Source organism: Pseudorca crassidens, chromosome 5 (assembly GCF_039906515.1).
Source record: "Pseudorca crassidens isolate mPseCra1 chromosome 5, mPseCra1.hap1, whole genome shotgun sequence".
NCBI classification, from domain to species: Eukaryota; Metazoa; Chordata; class Mammalia; order Artiodactyla; family Delphinidae; genus Pseudorca; species Pseudorca crassidens.
The window spans coordinates 16,725,947-16,748,871 of record NC_090300.1 but is presented as its reverse complement, the minus strand read 5'-3'; the positions used below and the strand labels follow the sequence as shown (position 1 = coordinate 16,748,871).

Genomic DNA, 22,925 nt, shown 5'->3' with positions numbered 1-22,925 from the left:
GCTGCTGGAGCCTGCTCTGCCCATGCCTACTGCAGGCTGGACATGTTGGGGGAGTTGTACACATTTCAGGGAGCAGCCCTCAACAAATTGCTAGTGGGAGATGGAATATAAATACCCCAGCTCTCTTGCCCTTCAGGCAGCAAAACTCTGAGGCATGCTCTGTGAAGTTGCCCAGAGTTCCCCAGCAGGAAGCAGCCCTGGTTGCCCATAGGGTTACCTGAATGGATCACGTACCCCTTTTTTGCTGCTTCCCTATTTCAATTCCCCACTCTTTTATTGTTCCTTCCTGGTATTACCTCCCAGATGAATTACTTGTACTTAAATACTTGCCTCGGCGTTAGCTTCTGGAGGAAGTCAAACCAAGCTACCTGCCATCCTTACTCTGGGAGCCACTGTCCCCATAGAACAAAAAGGAGTGACAGCAGAGAAAGACTTTTTCCCCTAAAGACCCTGTGCCTGGCCTGCTCAGAAGTGCTGCTTGGGGAAGATTGTCCCAACTCACTGTTCAAGTTTCTCCTTTCAGATGTAAGTCAAGATGTAACCAGACTGGATGGAAATAAACTAACATTCTTTAGAATCAGAGGCTTAATCTGAATCAGACCATTTGTTGAATACCTCCCTTTGGCCTGAAAAGTCAAGGGCAGCTTTCTGCATAGCTCCCACAACCTGCTTAACACGCTGTTACATACCCAGCATTGCAGGAAACTTGTCAGACACACAGAGACCTTCACCCACGAGCAGGCTTGCAGTTTCAGGGGTACAGTGAAAACCAACACTAAACTATAAATTAAGTCACTACCCAAATAACTAGGAATTTATCCAGAGACGTTGTTGCTTCTTTGAATGTACAAGACCAGGCTCTGTTGAGCTAATAAATCAATGACAGTTATCAATACCACCCGCTAGAGTTCTAAAGAGTTTTACGAAGTTTTGCCTTGCTCTGCTTTACAAATAGAAATAGCCAAACCAATAAACATGGGAAACACTTCATCTTTAGAATCCTAGGAGGATATTATAGCATACATCACAATTGAAGCATGCTGAAGTCTGATGCTTTCAAACAAACAGAAGTGAATCTTGAAGTCTCTCTGAGGAAATGGATGATATGCTACTGTACTTTTCTGTATCACTGAGACACCAGAAAGGTTTTGGTGCAACCACTCAGTCCCTATTCTGACATGTCTGCACCCAGGGAACTGTTCTATTATTTATTGACCCCACTAATATTTACTGAGGAGCACCTGCTAAGTGTCAGGCTCTAGGTGTGACATGAGTGTGCATCATAGTAAAATATAAATATGAATCAAGTAAACAAAATATGTAATTATACATTGTGCCAAATGCTATAAAAAACTGAGCCAGTTTAGTTATAAAGGTATAACATAGAAGAGATCAACTGAAAAGGTGACATTTAACTTGAAGGCCCTTAAAGATGAAGTGAAGCCAACCATGTAACAAGCAAGGGAACAGTATTTCAGGCCGAGGGAACAACATTGCAAAGTACTGAGTCAGGAAAGAGCTCGGTGTGATTAAGGATCTGGAAAGAGACCAGTGTATCTGGATCAGAGAAGGTGAGGGAGCCATGCATGCGATGTGGTCAAGAACAGAGGCCAAGGCCAGGAAAAGCAGATTCTGATAGCTCAGAGAAAAGACTTTCAATTTTCCTATAAATGTGTTGAGAGCACACTGAAGCCACAGTCTCCAATTTAATAGCTACTGGCTACATACACCTATTTCAATTTCAATTTTAGTAAGTTTAAGTTAAATTAAGTTAAAATTTCAATTCCTCCATCTTTCTCTCTCTCTCTCTCTCTCTCTCTCTCTCTCTCTCTCTCTCTCTCTCTCTCTCTCTCTCTCACACACACACACACACACACACACACACTCCAAGTGCTCGTGTGGCTAGTGTCTTCCACATTGATCGGTGCAGACATGGAATATTCCCATCATTGTAGAAAGTTCTATTGGGCAGTGCTGCAAAGAGGTCTAGACTGGAGAATTAGATTAATTTTTTTAAAGATTACTCTGGCTACTGTGTAGATAATCAGTTACAGAGAGAGACAAGAGAGTGAGACAGGGAGATCTGTTAGGAGGCTACTACCATAGGCAGGACAGGAGGTCGGCAATCTGGGCTGAGTTCCCCTGGGAAACTTCTCTCTGTTCCAAATGGGACTCACTCTTGCACTTGTGCCTACACATCTGAGGTAGCTGAAATGTTTCTCCACGTGCTCTTTCATCCTCCAGGACACCAGCTTAAGCTAATACATGGTGAAAATGTCCCAGCAGCAAGAGGAGGGCAAGCCCCAGTGCACAGGGGCTTGTCAAGCCTCTGCTCATATCACTTGCTAACGTCCCATCGGTCAAAACAAGTCACCTGACTAAGCTCAGAGTCATTGTGCACTGGGAGGAATGGGTCATTGGCGCCAATGCTGTATCAATCTACCCACTCACATCTGCCTCAGAAATTGCTTCATTTTCAGATACTTCCAACTGTCAGAGTGTGAAAATTTGTCTTCTGAGTAGAAATCCAAGGATCTACTCCCATAGGATAGTAGGCAGGAGCATTCCATGACTCTTGGATGTTTGACTTTGTCAGTAGTCAAGGTGCAGTTGGCTTTGTCCCCTGAAGCCTTCTGTAGGCTGAAAGGGTTGAGATCTGTTCACCCTTTAGCTCCCAGCTACCTCCTCAGTTCTGATTCTACCTCTCACAGAAGCCTCTCTGGCAATCTAATGTGCCACCGTTGTGACTGTGTCAATCCATTATTTTAGTCCTCTGTGAAGTTAAGCAAACTTATCATCATCCCCATCAGCTTCCTGTAGCCAGTATTCAATGTCCCTCAGTTTTCCTACCTCTTAAGTCAATTCCCAGACACTAAGACTCAGCATTTGGGTTACTCAGCTGTGTGTCCCCAGATCTCTCCTTCCCTCTGCTGCTTAATTTGGTCCCATTAATAGCAAGCATTTATAAGTGTCAGGCACTGTTCTAAATGTATTACAAGGGTAAATCATTCAATCCTCACAGTAACCCTATGAGATACCTACAATTACAAGCTCCATTTTACAGAGGAGACATGCAAGACATAGAGGAATCAAGTAATTGGCCAAAGATCACACAGCTGGAAAATGGAGGAGCTGGGATTCAAACCAAGCAGAGTAGTGTCGGAGTCTCCCTCTGCACCACTCCTCCTTACTGCCCCTCCAGATGTGAAGGGATCAGCTAGAGACCATGGGTCAGCCCTCAGGTCCATCTGCAACAGTGCCCAGAGGCCTCATCACGAATGACTCCACTTCTTCCTGAGCTGGCAATCATGCTATAACCTTTCTTGTTTCAGGTGCAGTGGGAGTGCATCAATCCCAAGTACAAAGCCAAGAAGAAGAATTATAAGAACTCGGGCATTGTGATTTTGAATCAGTGCAAGGTATATACATAGCCCCTGTCTTCCAGGGGTATGAATCTAGGGCTGTCTGGGAGGAAGGTTGTGTGGACAGAAGGAGAGAGTGTCAAAGAGATACGATCTTTTTTAAACAAAAATCAGAAAGTCAAGGTATTAATGGACATACATTGTAAGCATGGATGGTCTTGGAGCTGTGGTAGGCCAATGCCACCATACCCTCCACAAGGACAGTCCTGCCCCCAAAGATAGGAGAGTCCTGGTCTTCCCAGGGCAGCACCAGAGGGAGGTCCCCAGAGGGGGTCACCAACATTTCTAAAGCACCTATTCTGTGCCTATCCCAGCGTTCGTTGCTTTATATGTGACGCCTCCGCCATGCCGAGAAGGTACCATGAAAATAAGACAGTGGGGGAAGATTAAAGGGCCTAAAAATTCCTCCCAGAAGGGCTCTAACTTAGCAGAAAATCCCATGTGGGAATAATTTTGCTACTGGTTGAGTACTTACTATGTGAAAATAACTATAATACGTTCTGTTTACTCTTATCACAACCCTGAGATTTCTACTTTCAAATGAGATTGTGTAACCAGTTTGTCACACACATGGTAAGTTTAAGAGCTGAGATTTTAGTCTCCGTCTGTCTGACTCCATGACATAAGACTTACGTGCCATCCAGTTTCTCTCTATATATATCAGGTTCCTTCACTCAGAGTTGGCCTTTCCTGGCTGCCAGGAGCTGCAAGAACTCATCCTTACATAACAAGAGAGTAAAGGAAAAGACTGATGGGTCTGGCTTAGGTCACATGCCCACCCCTTGAACCAATCACTGGAACTAGGAGATAATGCTTGTGATTGGCCATCTGGGGGTCACTGTTTTAATAATGGCTTTTTTTCTGTATTTTATGATGCTTTGACATCTTGGGGCCTTGCATACTGAGGAGGAACTGCCCCTCCCAGAGTTACCTAATTCCTAAAGGTAGCAATCAACTTGCCTGTGAGCCTGTCTTTGACATGCAGACCAATCCATCCAGAGCCTATACCCCCAGCCACCCCCTTTCCTGAACTCTCACACACCAAGACAATATTCCGCCTGCCCTGTATCACCCCAGAGCCAGGTTTCAGATAATTAGAGACCATCCCTATCACCCAGAGCCTCGTAAGTTACTCAAACTATTGAATCCGAAACCTGCTTAACTTCTTACCTTGCTTCATGCATTCCTTCCCACAAAAACCATGATAAAGATTTTTGCCTGTGCTTTCCCCTCATTCCTCTTGCCTCCTGACTGACCCTAGTGCTTCCCCGTGTGGCCCCCTTGTGTGGCAGGACATTCCTCCTGTCCCTTGGGGAGCTGTGAGTAATAAACTCTTCTTTCAAAGGCAGTTGTCTCTGGTCATCTTACCTACCTGTACAGACCAAATCCTGGTACCTTCAGAATAGACCTGTGACCATCCCTGTGCCCATAGCAGCAGGAGAAAAGAAGATCCAGATGAGCCAGTTCAACTATCCATCTCTGTAAGGTGGTTGTGCACATATCTGTTTTGATCTAAGAGTTCGGCACTCAAAGGCCATGGTGATCGAACTCATTTTTTTGGTGTACAGACAGTAGTAGGGTATCCCAACTATCAGGCAAAGCATCGCCATAAGGGAGCCAGGAGCAGGCACTATTCAGGGAGCCCAGTAAATATCAGCCCTGAGACAAGTCTGCCAATAGATATGTGCCACCTGGAGGTGGTGCCTGGAAACACTACCATGGGGTTCTATGGGTCAGTCTCTGAGAAGCTGCCCTGAAAGTCAGATGGAGTCTGAGAAGTGAGGGTCAAAAATCAGCTAGTAGTTGTCCTGGTAAAAGGATCCAGATTGTGAGCTCAGTGGCTGCAGGTACCATGCCTGTTTCTCACATCCCTGTATCCCTAGCATCCAGTGCATGGTGGGGGCTTAATAAATCCTTGTTAAATAAATAAGTAGATGAATGTCACCAAGACTCAAGCATCAGAATCATAATGAAGCAGAAATTAAGACTAGAAATCAGTAAGGTGTGTGAGAACACAGATGCCAGGGGTTGGGAAAAAAGCAGGGACCCTGCTGACTTCCAGCTTAGAGGTTGAAAGGATGAACTGTGCTGTCAAGACCGCCATCATTTGAGTGCCACCTCCATCATCTTAGCCTCAGTTTCCTCTTCTATAAAATGGGCACAATAATAACAATAGCATCACCTTCACAGGCTTGTTCTAAGAATTAAATGAGGTAATGTATGTCAAGTGCTTGGCGTACAGTAAGTTCTCAATAAATGTTAATACTTGTTGCTCATGGCATGGGAGGAATCTCACTAGCTGGCAGCTGGCAGTAAAGACCTTCTCAGGTAATTGTGATCTTGAAGCTGCCCATCTTGATTACTGTGGTGTTAGGAATGTTACCAGAACTGGGACTTAGACACGGGCAGCGAGACTGAAGCCAAGTGTGAGACTTCATTCATTTCAAACCAGTGGTGACCCTTGAAAACACAGTATTAGTCTCACCCCAGAGGGAGAGGCTGATTAAAATCATGTGTAAACCAAAAGAGAGGGTAGCAGGGGATGGATGGCTGCAGCCCTCACAGGCCCATCTAAATTCAGCATTGCTTTCTTTCTTTCCTTTCATGGAACAAAATCAGCTGACCCATCTTTTTCCCACAGATCTTTCTCTGCTTTTTCCTCTACGTCAGCATAACCCCGAAGTGTAGGCCTCTAATCTATAGGTATACAGATCATACTGTTCCTAATACAGTTTCCTCTCCTCCTCCTGTGCAGATCCACAAGATGCATTCTTTCTTGGACTACATCATGGGTGGCTGCCAAATCCAGTTTACAGTGAGTTGTTTCCATATTTGTCCTTATTCAGGAGTAAGGTTGGGGAGTGGTGCTGGGTGTGGGGCACGAGGAGACAAAAGTCTGTTAAGACCCTGGGTCAGCTTTGCTCACGTCTCACCGCTGAAATATCATACAGTAACATGTTTTTACAAGGAGGTCATAATTCTGTTTTCCTCAGTGAGTATGGTTTTCAGCATCATGTCAGGAAATTCCTGCCATTCAACCTCAAGTGGTTCGGGCAACCAGCCTAATGCTTTCCGTTCTTTCCATGACTACATGAGGCAGGAGGCAGTGGGTGGGTGGCCAGGTCCCATCACTGCGTGAAAAGGGTGGGAAGGAAGTGAGCCGCGCTTGCGCATCCCACTGGACAACTGCAGACGTCTTGGTTGTGTTCGTGTGGCCAGACCACGAGCATCCATGTCATGTCCAATGGTCGGTGCCAAGAGTAAGCCATCCAAATGGTTCATCAGTCAATGAGAAAGAGAATTCCAGAAGATTGGGGAACCAGTCTCGCAAGGTTGAAAAATAGAATGAGTGAGTGGATTGAGGATCACCTCCTACATGGAATATGTGAGCCCATGGGATTTGCACACTCCTAATACAGATTGGAGGGTCGGGGTGGACTGGGTCTTTTTTAAGTGCCTGGGTGGGCCAAGATTGTGAGTCCATCTGCCCTGGAACAATTTGCTTTCAGTGGCTTCATATTCAAAATCCTACTAAGTTTAGGCAGACATGACCTGCAGAAAGAGAATACCCAGATGACAAGGAATAGATCTGCTAAAACCTATGGGAAATCAACGTGGATGTAAACAAGAGGAATCCAATTTGTGCAGCATTTGTTCCTCATCTTACAAAAGTGTACTCTTGAAACTCAGCCCTGTTGAGCTCCCTAGACAGGCTCAGTCATGTGAGGAAGGCAAGGAAATTGGTTTGAGCCCAAGAAAGTAGACCGGAGCAATGTATTCCTGAGACTAGGGATAGTGGTGCCCAAAGGACTAGAAGGGGGTTCCCCAAGGGGTTGAGATAAGGCATCTCCCTAGAGAGAAGCTTGTCCTCTGCTATAACCTCAGAGGGGTCTACCTATGTCCTGCCTAAGCTCAGGCCATTGTTCATTTGCCCCTGAATGCTTACAGGAGTTAATTATAGATTTTGGTCATTTCTTTGAAGTCTAAGTTTCTCTAAAGACACACCCACACAGCACCCACCCCTTCCCCCCTTCCCCCCCCTTCCCCCCTCCCCCCCCCCCCCCCGCCATATACACACTGGCATGTTTAGAAGGTAGCAAATATGTGCATTGTGGGCACACACCCCTGCCTCCAGCTGTCCTGGGCAAATGGAGGTGGAGGAGTCAGCAGTGTCACAGAGGAGATAGTGTCCCATGATCTTAGGCAAAGGAATGATGCAGAAAACTATTTATAGATTCTTCAAGGGAAAGCTCTATCAATTTGGGTCTGTTTTAGATTCTATAGATCCCATGCTTTTGAACAGCTCTTTATTCAACCTTCAGGGGCTTGCTTTGCCCTTGGAGTTGGGCTACAAAGAATTGGCCCCAGGGAAAACTGAAGTTTGACCCCAGAATGTTTCCAGCTCTACATCCTGACTCATGAAGGGGAGGGGAGGGGAGATCGTGTGGCCCACCTGACAGGAGGATTGCTCTCCTGGCTTTGTTTTCCCCTCCTTCTCACTTTTGCTGATGCTCCCAGCCGGAAGGGACCACCTCAGTGGTTCTCACTACCACCTTCCCAGCCCCGGCTTCTCAGCCATCCAGGGTCCACGGATCGACCTGCGGGAGATCTGGAGTGAGTCTGGAGCAAGGCATGTGAACAGGGGGAGCATGTGCAGATAAATGCCGAGGAGACCAGACCATCAGCAGTGCCTGCAACAAAGCCCTTCCTCCTGGAGGGCTCCAGGCCGAGGACACAGGAGAAGGTTGCTAGGTGTTCTATTTTGAGCTTTCTATTAAAGAAAACATAGCAGCCACCTCATTGTCATTTTCCTCTAAAATTAAGTCAGCTTTCCCATTATTAATTTATTATTCAAGCAGTGCTATCTAATGTAAATGGCAAGCTGTAATACAAACTATTAATAACAAATAACATGTCTTAATAAATTTGATATTTATTATATACCCAATCATTTTATTGAGGCCATCTAGAAAAATGAAGGGAATGTGGCAGAGGGATGAGAAATGAGAAGAGGGCTTCCTGGCGTAGAGACAGGCAGAGCAGAGGGAGGGAGGAACGAGGTTCTGTTGCAGTCACCCCACCCCTGAGCTCTCCAGAGTTGAAATCTCCCACTGGCGCAGAGGATGGCCCGAGATTCCTAAGCAGGCCCCGGAGCTTCAGCCAGGATGAGCCTCCGTCTCCCTGGAGACAGACCTTCAGGAGCCAGCAGTGGAATACAGTTCTGCATGTTTCCTCCCCTCCTCACGCTTCTCGGCCCTGCCCCTGTGCCCAGGAGGCCTTCCTCTTCGAGTGCATCAGCCGGGCTCTCCTGCTCATGGATTTTGGTTGGATTTGACCAATGGTAGGCAGCAGCCAGAGGTCAAACAATAGGAGGAGAATGAAGTTGGGGCACTTCTTCCCCACTCTCTACCCCCCAGGTTGCTGTTTGGCAGTGACCACATTCCTCTACAGAAGGACACAGTTCCCTTCAGGTGTCCTGCCCTGCAAACACTACTCTTACTCGATTCTACTAACTGCCCCTCTTGACCCTTTCTACTCAGCCTCCCTTAACATTTTAGAATTGTCCTTTTATTAAATTCTTCTCAATCATCCCTTTTGAGTGGACCATTTGCTTCCTGTCAAGACTCAGCCCAATACACACTACAAACAGTGGTGAGAAGAAACCTTTGCACCTTCCACTGATGTCTGGAGCTCCTGGTTTCACCTTAAGAATATCAAGAGCAGAGCACCTTTCCCTTCAGGTAGTAGGCTGATATAAGTTGCTCAGAATACTTCTGTTGAACGGTGGTGGATCAAAGCCTAAATCTTCAAGAAGAGATAAGGTTTAGGGAAAAGAAGAAATTGGATAAATAAATGTGATACTATGTTTTTGCTTTAAAAAGCACCCCTGTGAACTTAAATATTTATGCATCCATATATTCTAATGATAAATACTGAAACCTTACTTGGGTTAATGTGAATATGCAGGATATATTTAGGGATTGTTGGGGAAATGGTTTAGATTGAGAATTTGAAGGGCCTTGAATTTTGAGGTAATTAGGTGGATGTGGGAATGTTCAGAAGACTCTTGGGCAGGACTCAGGAGCAATCAGGCACATGCTTTAGGGAAGTAAATCTGGGAGGTCTTCATGAAAGGACTCTGAAAGAAGACATTAAAACCCACTGTAGCCATCCTGGTGATGGGTAGTAAGAGGTAACTAGAGCGGCAGCAGTAGGAAGGGGCACTGTGGAAAGAGAGTCTACTAGCCTTGACTTATGATACAGGAGGAGACAAAAGGCACAGGAGAATGATGAGTCCAGGATGACTCAAATCTTTTGTGCCTGAAGACAAAGCATGGCAGCCCCATTCACAGAAATATGGAAATCAAGAGGAGCTGCCAGACAACAAGATGAACTTCCTCATGGATGCGGTGGAAGTACTTTCATGTATCCCAGTGGAGACAGCATTTGTAAGTATGGACCTCAGTTTCAGGAGAGAGGTGGAAACTGCACATACATGCGTCTGGAGGAGATGGCTAAAGAGAAAAATACAGAAAGACTGGGGGCCTGGTGACAGAATATTGTGGAAGATCTGCATTTGTCAGCAGGGGAGAGAGGGGCAAACAGTAAAGAGATGCCAGAGGGGGAGGTCCCAGAGGAGGCAGTTACTCAGATGATCAGGAGGAAGTGTTACAGGATCAGGGGCAATAATCTCATATGCTAAAGAGAAGATAGAAGGTGAAGAATGAAAAATGGTGACTGGGCCATGTGATGAGTAGGCACAAATCATCTTCAGAAGAGCAACTTCGGCAGAATGAGACAGGAGACCCAGGAGGTGGGGTGTAACATACGATGAGGAGGTGAACACAGTGGGTGTGACTACTCGTTCAAGAAGGCAGACAGTGAAGGGAAGGCAAGAGGTGGAAAGGAGAGTGGCAACCTGAGGATGAGAAGAGGGGAGTTTTAGGCTATGAAATAAGCAGAGAAGGCCCCAGGGAGGGAAGGACATAAAGGATGCTAAAAAAAAATCCCCAGTCGATGATTCTTCCTCTTTTTTTGTCACATGGACCATTTGAAATCTGATACAAGATCTATATCCCCTCACTGGAAAGTGCACACACCCAATTCTGCACACCATTTCAGGATGTCAAGGGCACCCCCGAGGACAACCTTTGTTCCTTGTGTGAATCTTTGAGTCGTAAGGACTCCGGAGCAACAGTCGTGTTGTGGTCTTGGAGGACCTGAGCAGAGGTGAAGCAGAGACTCGAGGGAGAGAGATTGGGTTCTATGTGTTTGGCACATGGCAGCTAAAAGGAAAACCAGATACCAGAATTTCATATACAAAATACACAACTACAGACAACATAGATGAGGCCGACTCCATAAGATATTTGAAGAGAAAATGATAGAAGAATTCAATGTTTCTTTTGAAAGTTATTGCCTTTCCAGATGCAAAAAAATGTTCATTGTAAAATGAATTTTCACAGAAACAGGTTGTAAGCAACACAAATGTCCAACAATAAGTTAATAGCTATATAAATCGCAGTTTCTCATTTAGGTGGACTATGATAAAGCCATTTAAGTGGTAATTATAATGATTGGTAATAACATGAGAATATGTTTATGTCATAGTGTTAAGTGAAGAAAAAAAGAACATAAAGCAAAGCTACCCTATGATTACAACTATGTTAAATGTTTATATATAATTATATTGTATGTTTTATATATAAATTTTAAAAATATTTTGGATATATATATTGTATATAACTAAAAAGAAAAAATATGACTTACCAGACTAGTAGAATCCTGAGTGGTCATTTTTTTCTTATTATATTCAGTTGGCCCTTTTTATTATTTGTAATTTTTTTAAAATTAAAGAGGGTATTGGGCTTCCCTGATGGCGCAGTGGTTGGGAATCCGCCTGCCAATGCAGGGGACACGGGTTCGAGCCCTGGTCTGGGAAAATCCCACATGCCGCGGAGCAACTGGGCCCGTGTGCCACAACTACTGAGTCTACACTCTAGAGCCCGCAAGTCACAGCTGCTGAGCCTGGGTGCCACAACTGCTGAAGCCCGCGTGCCTGGAGCCCGTGCTCTGCAGCAAGAGAGGCCACCGCAATGAGAAGCCCGCGCACCACAAGGAAGAGTAGCCCCTGCTCGCGGCAACTAGAGAAAGCCCACGTGCAGCAACAAAGACTAAACACAGCCAAAAATAAATAAATAACTTAAAAAAAATTAAAGAGGGTATTGCTTTCCTTTATCTCTGATTGTATAGTCTACATTTTAATAATATAATATGATATAATATAATAAGCTGAATGTGGCTTCTCCCAGATTAACCTTGAAGCCTAAGAAAAGAGCACCTCTTAAAGGTCCTCTCATGTCATCTTTTCTGACCCTAACACACTTGAGACATCCTATGCCCAAGCTGTGTCTCAGTTTAAGTTTTAAATCCTGATTTTATATCTCAGACTAAACACTGACGGATTCTGGTGTAGAACCCTGAGAAATGAGGATGAGTCCTGGGATGAAGAGGAGAGTGCTTTGCACTTTCCAGGAAATGAACAAAGCGACCTCTGGGGTTTTTCCCATCTGGCCTAGGTTCTTATTTCTTTACCTGCTATAGGGTTTTGAGGAAACAGAAAAGCACAATAATTAAACCTATTATTTAAGAAATAGTCCAGACTAAAGAGTATCTCCACCTATAAGTCTTGTTTTATAGGTCCAAATTGTATACAAATCTAAAAAACAAACAAAAAAAGCTGCCCTATAGCAGGTGATATCACAAAGGTTGCAGAGAGATTGGGCAGCTAACCAGAGATGGGCTCACAGCAGCTTTCCCCAGAAAACATCTGGGAGGTTCTCAAAGGGCGCATTTTTTCACCGGCAGGGAAGGGATATGAGGCCTGGGCTCGTTTCAGGTAAGAAGCTAAAAATGTCCAAGGAAGGATACTCATCTTTAGCATCCAGCCTTTTCTGGAAGCAGTTCCCCACACTAGGGACTTGGCAGCATGGAGGAAGCAAGCATTTTGCTTTCTTACTTTACAAAGTTTTGCAAAACTGCTCATGGCTCTGCTTAATGAAGAGCGAGACCTCCTGGGCAGAAGGGGAAACAAAGGAGGCCTGTTCCTGGGCTGCCCGCTGGGAAGATGGGAGCGCACATCAGAACTGCAGGCTTTCCTGAATGCTTCATAGCAGAAGATGAAAACGGGAGCTCTGCAAGCCCGCCACATTAAGGAAGCCAGGAGCCGGGAGCCTCCTCCGCAAACTGGCATTTTTCGGTCATTTTCTTGCTTTTATTTCTCAACTTAATCCCATCTTTCACAGCCTCCCTGTTGCTTTTTAAAATAAACCTAACCTTTCTCTCTGTTCTCTTTGCACTCATGCTAACTTAAAGAGCGCAGAGAATTCTTGGTAGAAAGCCACCTCCTGAAGACAGAGATTTTATCTCCAGCCTCATCAAGGAGACCAGAAACCATCAGTTGCCAGGAAAGAAAAAAAATCTTTTAGCTGCCTTGTACCTGAGACTGTCCATTTACTGTCTAGTCAAATGATAAAATATTTTTATGAGCAGTGGGAATTACAGAAAGTAGTAGGTGATAAAGGTCATTGGTTTATTTCCTTTTTCATCAGGTAATTTTTAAGTTCACACCCTTCCCCAAAGTTACATCAGCATCTTCTGAGCTGGAATAGCCTCTGGGGTTGTCACAAACATGGGGGCCATCCCCATGGGAAGAGTGGAAACCCTAGAGGCCTGCCTGCAGAAAAAAAGCAGTTTCCATTGGGCATGTTTGTATGTCCCTACAGGACCACCAGGAACAGGCAGCACAATACCGCCTTCTAACCTTGAACTTCAGGTTGTCCCACTACATAATCTCCTCCATCCCCAAGGAGATCTGGCTGCTCCCTTTCCCTACCTGGCATCCAACTTCACAATCAGTCACCGAATCCTATTTGTTTTCTATGCTTAATATCTTCAGTCACAATCTTCTTCTCACCACCATCTCTGCCCCACCCTAGTTTGTTAAGCGTAAGGGAATTATTCCAAGCCTGAGGATGAAGAGTTGATAGAAATGAAAAGATATACCAGCACTGGGACCAGAGTGAAGAAAGAGAGGCACCTAGGATGCAAAATTTAAGGAGGCATCACTCTCAGATCAGGCAAGTGTAGGGTCAGCTCAGATGAGTGCCTTCCTGAGCTTACGCCCTAGTCACCTCTCTTACTTTACCCTAATCCCAGCCCTATGATTTTTTTAAAATTTTAGTATAGATTGTTGCCAAAATCTGTTAAGCTCATCCAGATGTTACATCCACTTCTCCCCATACCACAGGTACTCATCCAGGTGATACACCTGGGCTCAGATGCTGCCACTTGGTGCCTGCATGCTTGGAGTATCTTGCCTATGCCTGGGAAGATAAGATGTTCAATTATGTTGCTTGAGTTGCCATTTTTCTTTATGGAGGTTTTTCCCTCTGTTCTTTATATTATCTGATTTCATTCTCTGGTTTTACATCAAGACACCAGCATATTTTTTGTCATCACAGGATACCCTTGACAATCAGGTAATCAACACATGGTACAGGTTGCCAGTTGCAGTGTTAAGAAACACTGGTAGATTGGGATGCTCCATGAAGAGGGGAATCATAAACACAAGTGAGGGGAGCCACAGGTACTCATTATTAATAATAAAATATTAAACCTGCCAGTGATTTGCAATACTTGCAATGATATTAATAAATCAGAGCAGAAGCAAGGTTGTCTCCATAATAACATCCTTGCATCCTCTAGAATTTTCTACAGCTCTAAAGTGCTTTCCTCAGTGGAAGAGAAAGAGGTGGCTTTACTTCTAGCCTTCCCAGCACTATTTTTACCTTCTAAACAGTATGTACACATGTGAGGTGCCATGATCTCTTAAGTGTGTCTCATCAGAACAAAAAGGCAGAGAATGGTGGGTGTGTGTTGGAGCTTAGTACATCCAAGAGTCCCTGAGATGTTTGATTTCTCCAAACACTGTCTCTCAGGTACCTCTCGAGTGTCCTCCTTGGAGAAGTTTTCCAGGGATTCTCTGCATGTATCTGGACCTCTGTCTGGTTGGGGCCCCATGGGTGAGACCTGGAATGCTTTACACCTCCTTCTCGTTCACAAAATGCACGTAGGCTCCCCAACACCACTCCTGCCGCCTTAACTAGCTTTTCACCACAGTTCATGTTGTCTTCCTCTCTTTTCTTCAGTGGCTTGGCTTTCACCTTCAGGATGAAATCTATCTCAGAAGATACTGGATTTCACTGGTCCTTTTAGGTCACCCCCAGTCGTCCTCAGTAACCCATTCTCCCACTGTTTCAGGTTTTTTTTCTTTTTAAATGTTTTTTTTTTCTTTTAATGTTTTTAGTGAAGTGTAGTTGATTTGCAATGTTGTATTAATTTTTGCTGCATAACAAAGTGATTCAGTTATACATATACATACTTTCTTTTTCACATTTTTTTCCATTATGGTTTATCATAGGATATTGAATATAGTTCCCTGTGCTCTACAGTAGGACTTTGTTGTTTATCCATTCTGTTTTTTTTATTTTATTGAAGTATACTTGATTATACTGTATGATATCACTTATATGTGGAATCTAAAATACAATACAAATCAACATATCTGCAAAACAAAAACACTCACAGACATAGGTGGGGGGGTAAGGGAGGGGAGGAATGGGAATCTGGGATTAGCAGAGGCAAACTATTATTATATATAGAATGGATAAATAACAAGGTCCTACTGTATAACACAGAGAACTATATTTTCAATATCCTGTGACAAACCATAATAGAAAATATATGAAAAAATATTTATATGTATAACTGAGTCACTTTGCTGTACAGAAGAAATTAACTCCCACTGTTCTTCATACACACACACGCGCACACACACACACATATACACACACTTTAGTTGCTGTTTTCCTACCTTTTGCAGTTGCTTTGGTCATAAAGTGTTGTTCATTCAAGGTATTTCTTCTCTCCTAAATTACTGTAGTTGCCTCCTGGTTAATATCCCTACCTCCAGGCCAAATCTCCTCATCCTTCATAAGAATAAAACATGCCCACGAGATGTCTGGACATCCCAGTCACAGACTTACTCATTCTCTTGGGTGTATAATGATATGATGAAGGAGCAGAGTCTTTGGAACCATATAGACTTGGGTTTAAACCCAGCTCCATCCCCTATGACTTTGTGACCTTCATCACCTTTGAGCATCAGATTCATCAATAAAAAGGAATAATAATCTCTACCTCCCAGAGTTTTTATGAGAATGAAATAACACAATGCCTGTAAAGCTGCCAGTGCAGGTGTCTGACACATAGTAGGGTTTCAACAGAGGTTACCCCTCCCTTCTTCCCTTTTTTGTCCAAAGTAAGGGCATCTAAGCATTGGGGGAATACTCATATGACCTTTTTTGAAACACTTAGTATTATATTAGCGTTTTATCAGTTTGTACTCCCTTATTGAAAACATCTGGAGGTTCTGAAAATAGAATTTGAATCCTGCTTAAATTTATTTTCAACATAGTCCTGTGGAGGGGTGAGGAAGAAAAGGGGAAAATTCAGTGATGAAAGAATAACTTTACAAAGGAACAAAAGAGAGGTTGTTAGTGAATTACTGTTAGTCAATGCTTTTTCTCTTCCAGTTACTTTGATTTGATTGCAGGCTTACAATATAAGATGAGGTGACATTTTTTTCCATCAATGTTACTGAGTCTGGTCTTTCAGAAGCAGACACAGAGCACATAGCCCCTTTCCTCTGTCCTTCCAGAACTAGCATCCCACCTTAAATCCAATGAGATATTCCAGTGGTTTGTTATAATGGAATTTTGTCAAATGTTATGCAAATAGCATTTGTCATTCACAAGATCATAAGAGAAAATAGAGCCTTTCTATCATCAGTCAGCCAGTGAATGGATTCTGTTGAGCTGGGTGCACCATGAACATTCCTTTCTTTCCCTACAACTCCTTTCATTTTAATCCCTCTCTCCCCACTCTCCACCTCCAAGATTAAGCATTTCTTTGGAGAGGTGTTTGCTAGGTTAACTTTCATTGAATTGGTGATGATATTAGAAATCAGAAGAAATACACCTTCCCGTTTTAGCACCACCCCCAGGTTAAAGAATTTTGTTGTTGTTGTTGTTGTTGTTAAGAAGTGTCCTGTGTGGGACTTCCCTGGTTGTCCAGTGGTTAAGAATCCACCTTCCAGTGCAGGGGATACAGGTTCCATCCCTGATGGGGAACTAAGATCCCACATGCCTCGGGGCAATCAAGCCTGCACACCACAACTACTAGCTCATGCGCTCTGGAGCCCACACGCCACAACTAGAGAGAAGCCTGCGCACTGCAACGAAGACCCAACACAGCCAAAATTTAAAAAAAAAATTGTCCTGTGAGTCAACTTTTATTTAGATGATGATGATGTAGGGGGTCAGAAAAAACTTAAGTTCAAAGATAATGCCCACTAGGTGGCCAGACAGAGGTTTCTTTTCTCTACTTGCCACTGACAATGCTGTAGACTTCAGGTGTCTTCTCTGTTGTGGGTGGGTTTTTACATGAATGAGCCTTACACAGAGCTGCTTCTGGCAGAAATTTTATTATAACCACTTCAGCATCTCTCTCTGCAACTGGTCACTCACGAAAATAGTGGCTTTGTTATACAGACCACATCTTTAACACAGAATTTAGTTTTGAGGGAGTTTAGCTAGGTCTCAGAGATGGAATCGTCCTCCCCGGAGAGCACTAAGGACTCTTCTTAGTGAATTACAATATTCCACCCTTACCCTTGCTGCCTGGTGACGTCGTGGATCAGATGCTGGGTTTTCTAACCTGGACGTCAACCTCAAGTTCTGTTTTGGACAAGGAGAAAAGAGGGCATAGGGGAGAGGGAGGTTGAAGACTATAGAAATGGCCTCAACCAAATTAATAACTAGGTTTTTTTACTGAAGTATAGTTGATTCACAATGTTGTGTAATTTCTGCTGTACAGCAAAGTGACTCAGTTATACATATATATATATATATACATTATTTTTATATATTCTTTTCCATTATGATTTATCACAAGATATTGAATATAGTTCCCTGTGCTATACAGTAGGACCTTGTTGTTGATCTATCCTATATATAATAGTTTACATCTGCTAAACCCAAACTCCCACTCCATCCCTCCCCGACACCCCTTCACCCTTGGCAACCACAGGTCTGTTCTCTATGTCTGTGAGTCTGTTTCATAGATAAGTTCATTTGTGTCATATTTTAGATTCCACATGTAAGTGATATCCTATGGTATTTGTTTTTCTCTTTCTGACTTACTTCACTTAGTATGATCATCTCTAGTTGCATCCATGTTGCTGCAAATGGCATTATTTCATTTGTTTTTATGGCTGAATAGTATTCCATTGTATATATGTACCACATCTTCTTTATCCATTCATCTGCGGATGGACATTCAGGTTGTTTCCACATCTTGGCTATGGTGAATAGTGCTGCTATGAACATAGGGGTGCATGTATCTTTTTAGAATAGAGTTTGTCTGGATATATGTCCAGGAGTGGGACTGCTAGGTCATATGGTAATTCAATTTTGAGTTTTTTGAGGAACCTCCATACTGTTTTCCATACTGGCTGCACCAATTTACATTCCCACCAACAGTGCAGGAGGGTTCCCTTTTCTCCACATCCTCTCCATTATTTGAATAACTAGTTTTTAAAGCTGATGAGTTTCTTCTCTAACTCTGCTTATTGGCAGGTGTGTAACATACTGCTTCCCCCCCCACACACACACCAGCTGTGTCTCTCTCAGGGCTAATCACAATTCCTATGAAATATGTTCATTTTAAATCAAATCCACCCATTTGCCTATCTTCTCTTCCAGGTAGCTATAGATTTCACGGCTTCGAATGGGGACCCCAGGAACAGCTGTTCCCTGCACTACATCCACCCCTACCAGCCCAATGAGTACCTGAAGGCCTTGGTAGCTGTGGGGGAGATTTGCCAAGACTATGACAGGTATGAGACTCCCCATCTCTGTGGGTTCCTGTGGCCCTTGCCTGACCCTGGGCCAAAGAATGGAAATGAAGTTATGCTGAGGCTCATGAGAGGACAGAATAAAGCTTTGTCCCAAATGTGTTATCCTCTCCACACCTAGAGAAACTGAGTTCATGCCAAGCCTACACTGACCACCAAAACAATACTTTCTTAGCTTTCTTCTCTTACTTGGCTGGCAGGACCACTGGATAGCGATTTTGGTTTCCCTTTTGTAGTTTCAGTATGTGCCTTGCTACTCAAAGTTTGGTGCATGGACCAGCAGCATAACGTCACCTAGGAACTTCATCAAGTCCCACTTGAGAATTTGAATCAGCATCTGCATTGTGACAAGATTCCCAGATGATTCATGTGCACTTTGGAGTTTGAGAAGCGCTGGTTTATTAGACACTATTCTATCTGATCCTCACATTAAACATTCTGTCATGGGTGTTGTTTAACAGAAGAGGAAAACTGTGCAGGGAGGTGAAGTGGTCTGTGCTCTGCTCCACACCCAGGGGCAGGATTTAAACCCAGATCCAGCTCATTCCACAGTGTAAGCTCGTAATAGTGGGGTTTCATGGACCTCAAAAGCTGTTGGTAACTTTAACAGAAGGTGTGTGTGTGCCCACGACAGTGTGTGTATGTGTTTGTAAGTCTGTATAGAAAACATGATTTTGAGATCAGATCAGTATTACATTTATTTTTACTTGATAATGTATATTGACCTTGCCCACCAAGAGAATTCCCTGTAAGAAGTGATTTACATAAATTACATTGAACTGAATTTATTCTGCCTTTCCAGTATTTCCAGATTGAGGTGAAGTTGTTCACATGTTTGATCAAGAAGGCTCTTTGAAGTAGAACCAGTGTAAATATAAATATTGGTAAATCTCAGTTGACAGCCTGGTATGATTGTAATATAGGGCTAGTTAGTAATGAGCAGCAACTAATTGACCTATTAAACCAGAAAAATAAAGAAAGTGACTCTGTCCTCCGGTTTCAGGGAGATTTCATGGAATAGCCTGATTTCTGTTCTTTCTAGTCTCATAATTGGTTATAAACCATGATAACCTGATACCCAGGCACCACAGGGAGTGACACAACCTAGTGACCAGAAAGTGCAGAGAAACCAAAAGGACAGGTAATAGGAAAGCTTCCAGCAGTGGACTTCCCACTGGCGAGTCTCTGGATTCATACTGTTCATCACCAATAACTCAGATGGGTGTGTGGCCAGTTGGGGATGAATGAACAGTACAGTCAAATCAGACAGCTCTAAACACAAGGCCCCTGCTAACACTTCCTCTTTTCCACATTTGGAACAGAGGGCAATAATAACATTTTTAATTACCTTGTTGAAATGATACTTGTACTTAACATTGAAATATTGTCTGTGAAGACAACTTCAATCTCAGCTCTGATTTCTTTAGGCCCCAATTCAGGGAGGTTCTTAGAAAGGCTCGTGTCATATGGAGACTTCTACCAAGGAGGGAAAAGATGGACATATTGCATCCCCAAAACAACAAAACAGTAATTCTCTCCTCTCTCTCTCACTCTCACATACACTCACACACACACACACACACATACACACACAAGTGTGTCCATATGAGAGAAGAAGGAAGAGAGGGAACATCTTCTGGATTCTTAATAACTTTTAAATGTTGAAATTCTCATAAAAGAGGTAAAGTAGGTAAAAGCACTTAATACAACACAATAGCTGCTTAGTAATAAAGTTGACTCTGCAAGGCACAAGGCAGTGTAATAATGAATTCCAAAGAGGAGATTTGGTGAGCTGGCCAGAAATTAAGATGCTGACACCCAGAGCCCTTGCTGTGGTTCTGCAGCAGATTTACTGGACAAGCTGCAGAACTTCTGTTTCCTGATTACCTTGCATGAAAGATGCAGATACAACAGTCAGAGGGACCTGCACATCTTTTAGAGCTGTTATCCCTTTATAACGTGAGCCAGACAAAGCCTGGGGAGGATTTTGTATTCCCTCAAAAATACAGATTCATTCTAAAAGTAAAAGATGACACTTTTGGGGTTACATGAAGAATCATTGCAAATGATTCTTTTAAAAATTTAAAAATAAAATACCAAAGTTGTCAGCCCCAACTGGCCAAGAAAAACAGGTTTCTTCAGCTCAGTGGAGCTTTTATATTTTTCATATAAAAAAGGCACCTCAGCATTGAAATGGGCACACTAATGGCTTCTTGAAAACTGACAAGTTTCCACCGCTTCTCCTCTGTGTGGGTGGGAAGACAATAGACAGGAAGTCAGGACTTTTCAAGTTGGGGTTTTGGAATTAATTTATTCTTGCATCAAAGTCAGTGAGGTTGTTGCTCAAAAAGAAACACTTCAATAAAAACTGACAGAAGGCGCCGTTCCCCCTCCTGCAGCGACACGGAGGTTTTTAATCCCCAAGAGGCTTGGAAATTCCTCCCAGCCTCTGACAGCCAAGGGTTTTCTTCCTGCCTTGTACAGTCACTGTTCACGGGTCATGATGAGCTGATCCGTGAAGCTGAACAGCTTGAGAGACGCGTGAAGCTCAGAGTTCTCAGGGTGGCCTTGAGGGGAGACCAGACTCAGGTCCTGAGCCTGGAAGGCAGCCCTGCCAGCCCATTTTCTATGCACCTCTGAGAGAGAGACCCCTGCCCTCTCTCCCCTCCAGCTCCCCAAGAGCGTGTGCTCACAAACGAACTCATCTGTTCCCGGTTGGTTGTAGCCCTTCCCCAGCTCCTACGAACAACCTGGTCTCTTTAGGCTGCTCAAGTCCAAGATGGTATCCACTCCTTGGGCTCAGCAGAGATGTGAGTCTCTGACCACGTGCCATGTCCCTCATAGAAAGGCTGGTCTAGCTGCTACCAAGAGAGTATAAATACGGTACATTGCTCGCAAATACAGACTGACGTTTAATAGGCTTGGCCACCCCAGAATAAGGCAGGGGTACTGGAAACCACTGAGGCAGGCGTCTCCTCTGGTGTGCTCAGAGCTGTGCAGAGGCAAGGTTAGAACTGACACAGGCATGTTTGAGTGCAGAAGGTTGGGTTAGAAGTCGGAAGGCAGGGTCACATTACAGCGCTACCTTTTCCACTCTGCCAACACTAATCCATTGTTCTCAACCTTGGCTCCACATTGGAACCACTCAGGAAGCCTTAAAACAAGCTGGTACCTGGGCCCTACCCCCAGACACCCTGATTTAATTAGTCTGGTGCACATCCTGAGGATCAGGATTTTTAATTCCAATGGGCATCCAGGATTGAGACCCAGAGTTAAATTGGGAGAGATAGGTGAGATGGAGCAGCTGAGGACGTACTGGGTGCCAGGCCCCTCACGCAGTGCTGTAAAGACACAGAGAGATTAATAAGCATGGTTTCCCCTCACGTCGGTCACAGTCTCATGGGAGAGAAAGGCACATAAATGAATCACAGCCCTACATGGCCTATGTAAGGATGGGGACGCATGAGGAAGGAAGGATTAACTCTATCCTTTGTGAGAAGAGAGATTGACAGTCAAGGAGGGCCTCCTGGGGGTGGTGAGTTCTGCTAATTCTGTTATTTGTTGATATTAGCACATTATATTGAATCATTAGACCAGACCAACCTCCTATGAAGGGCAGAGTCAACAGGGTCCTGGTGACAGGGGGGCCTGGGTTCAGATCCCAGCTCGGCTCTCTTTATTCTCCTGATGTTATACTGGGCCTTGTTTCCTTGACTGCAAATGAAAGATTTATCTAACTTCCCCTGCAGAGTGGTTGTAAGGATTAGATACAAAAGTTTTGCCTTTTGTACATACTTGATAGAGGCTATTTTCTTTAATACTCTTACACAAAAGGGAAAAGGACTATAGTGTCAGACTTAAAAGTCATTTTGGACTAATGACCTTTAAAATTTTTTGGCTCACATACTTGTAAAAAGAGTGTTAAAACATATAGCCCTCACACACTTTTGCATTGAAATCTAACATTTTCCATCAAGAGTTTAAATAGTGACAAAGAATGAAAATTCTAGTGTAATGTAAATATGGACATTTAAAAATAAAACTCTTACCTAACTCTTGCAAATGCATCCAGCAGAATCTAAATGCCATAGCTATTTGATACCTACCATCGTCCATTTAAAAAATGCGCGAACAATTTCATCAGTTTGAGCTGAGAATTTTGTTTCTTCTTTTTCATGAGCTCATATTTACATTCCCTTCCCCCATAGAACTTCATTCCAATGTATCTTTAAAAATTTGGTTTGAAATTCCTTTATTGATCACTGTATCACATGTCTTTAACTAAAATATGAATATAAAATTTTAAGTTTCCAATCTCTAAAATTTACTGTAATGAAAAGATTCAAAGTATTTAAAAATATCTTCTGGTTTAGTTCTTATTATAATCCTTATTAGTGTGTAATTGATCATAAATATTTGTGAAAGTTCAACACCTGATTATTGCCTATAAAAAATAGAAATGAAAA

The 22,925-nt window shown here is 43.4% G+C and overlaps 1 protein-coding gene across 2 annotated transcripts in view; it reads left to right on the top strand.

Moving 5' to 3' along the window:
- Window positions 1–22,925, top strand: part of CPNE4 (copine 4) — a 581,373-nt gene that overhangs the window by 538,769 nt on the left and 19,679 nt on the right. For both annotated transcript variants that reach the window (XM_067737446.1, XM_067737447.1), the window contains exons 9-11: window positions 3,333–3,419; window positions 6,178–6,237; window positions 18,308–18,441. In XM_067737446.1, coding sequence (XP_067593547.1) covers window positions 3,333–3,419; window positions 6,178–6,237; window positions 18,308–18,441 — 281 coding nt within the window. The remainder of the gene's footprint in view (window positions 1–3,332; window positions 3,420–6,177; window positions 6,238–18,307; window positions 18,442–22,925) is intronic.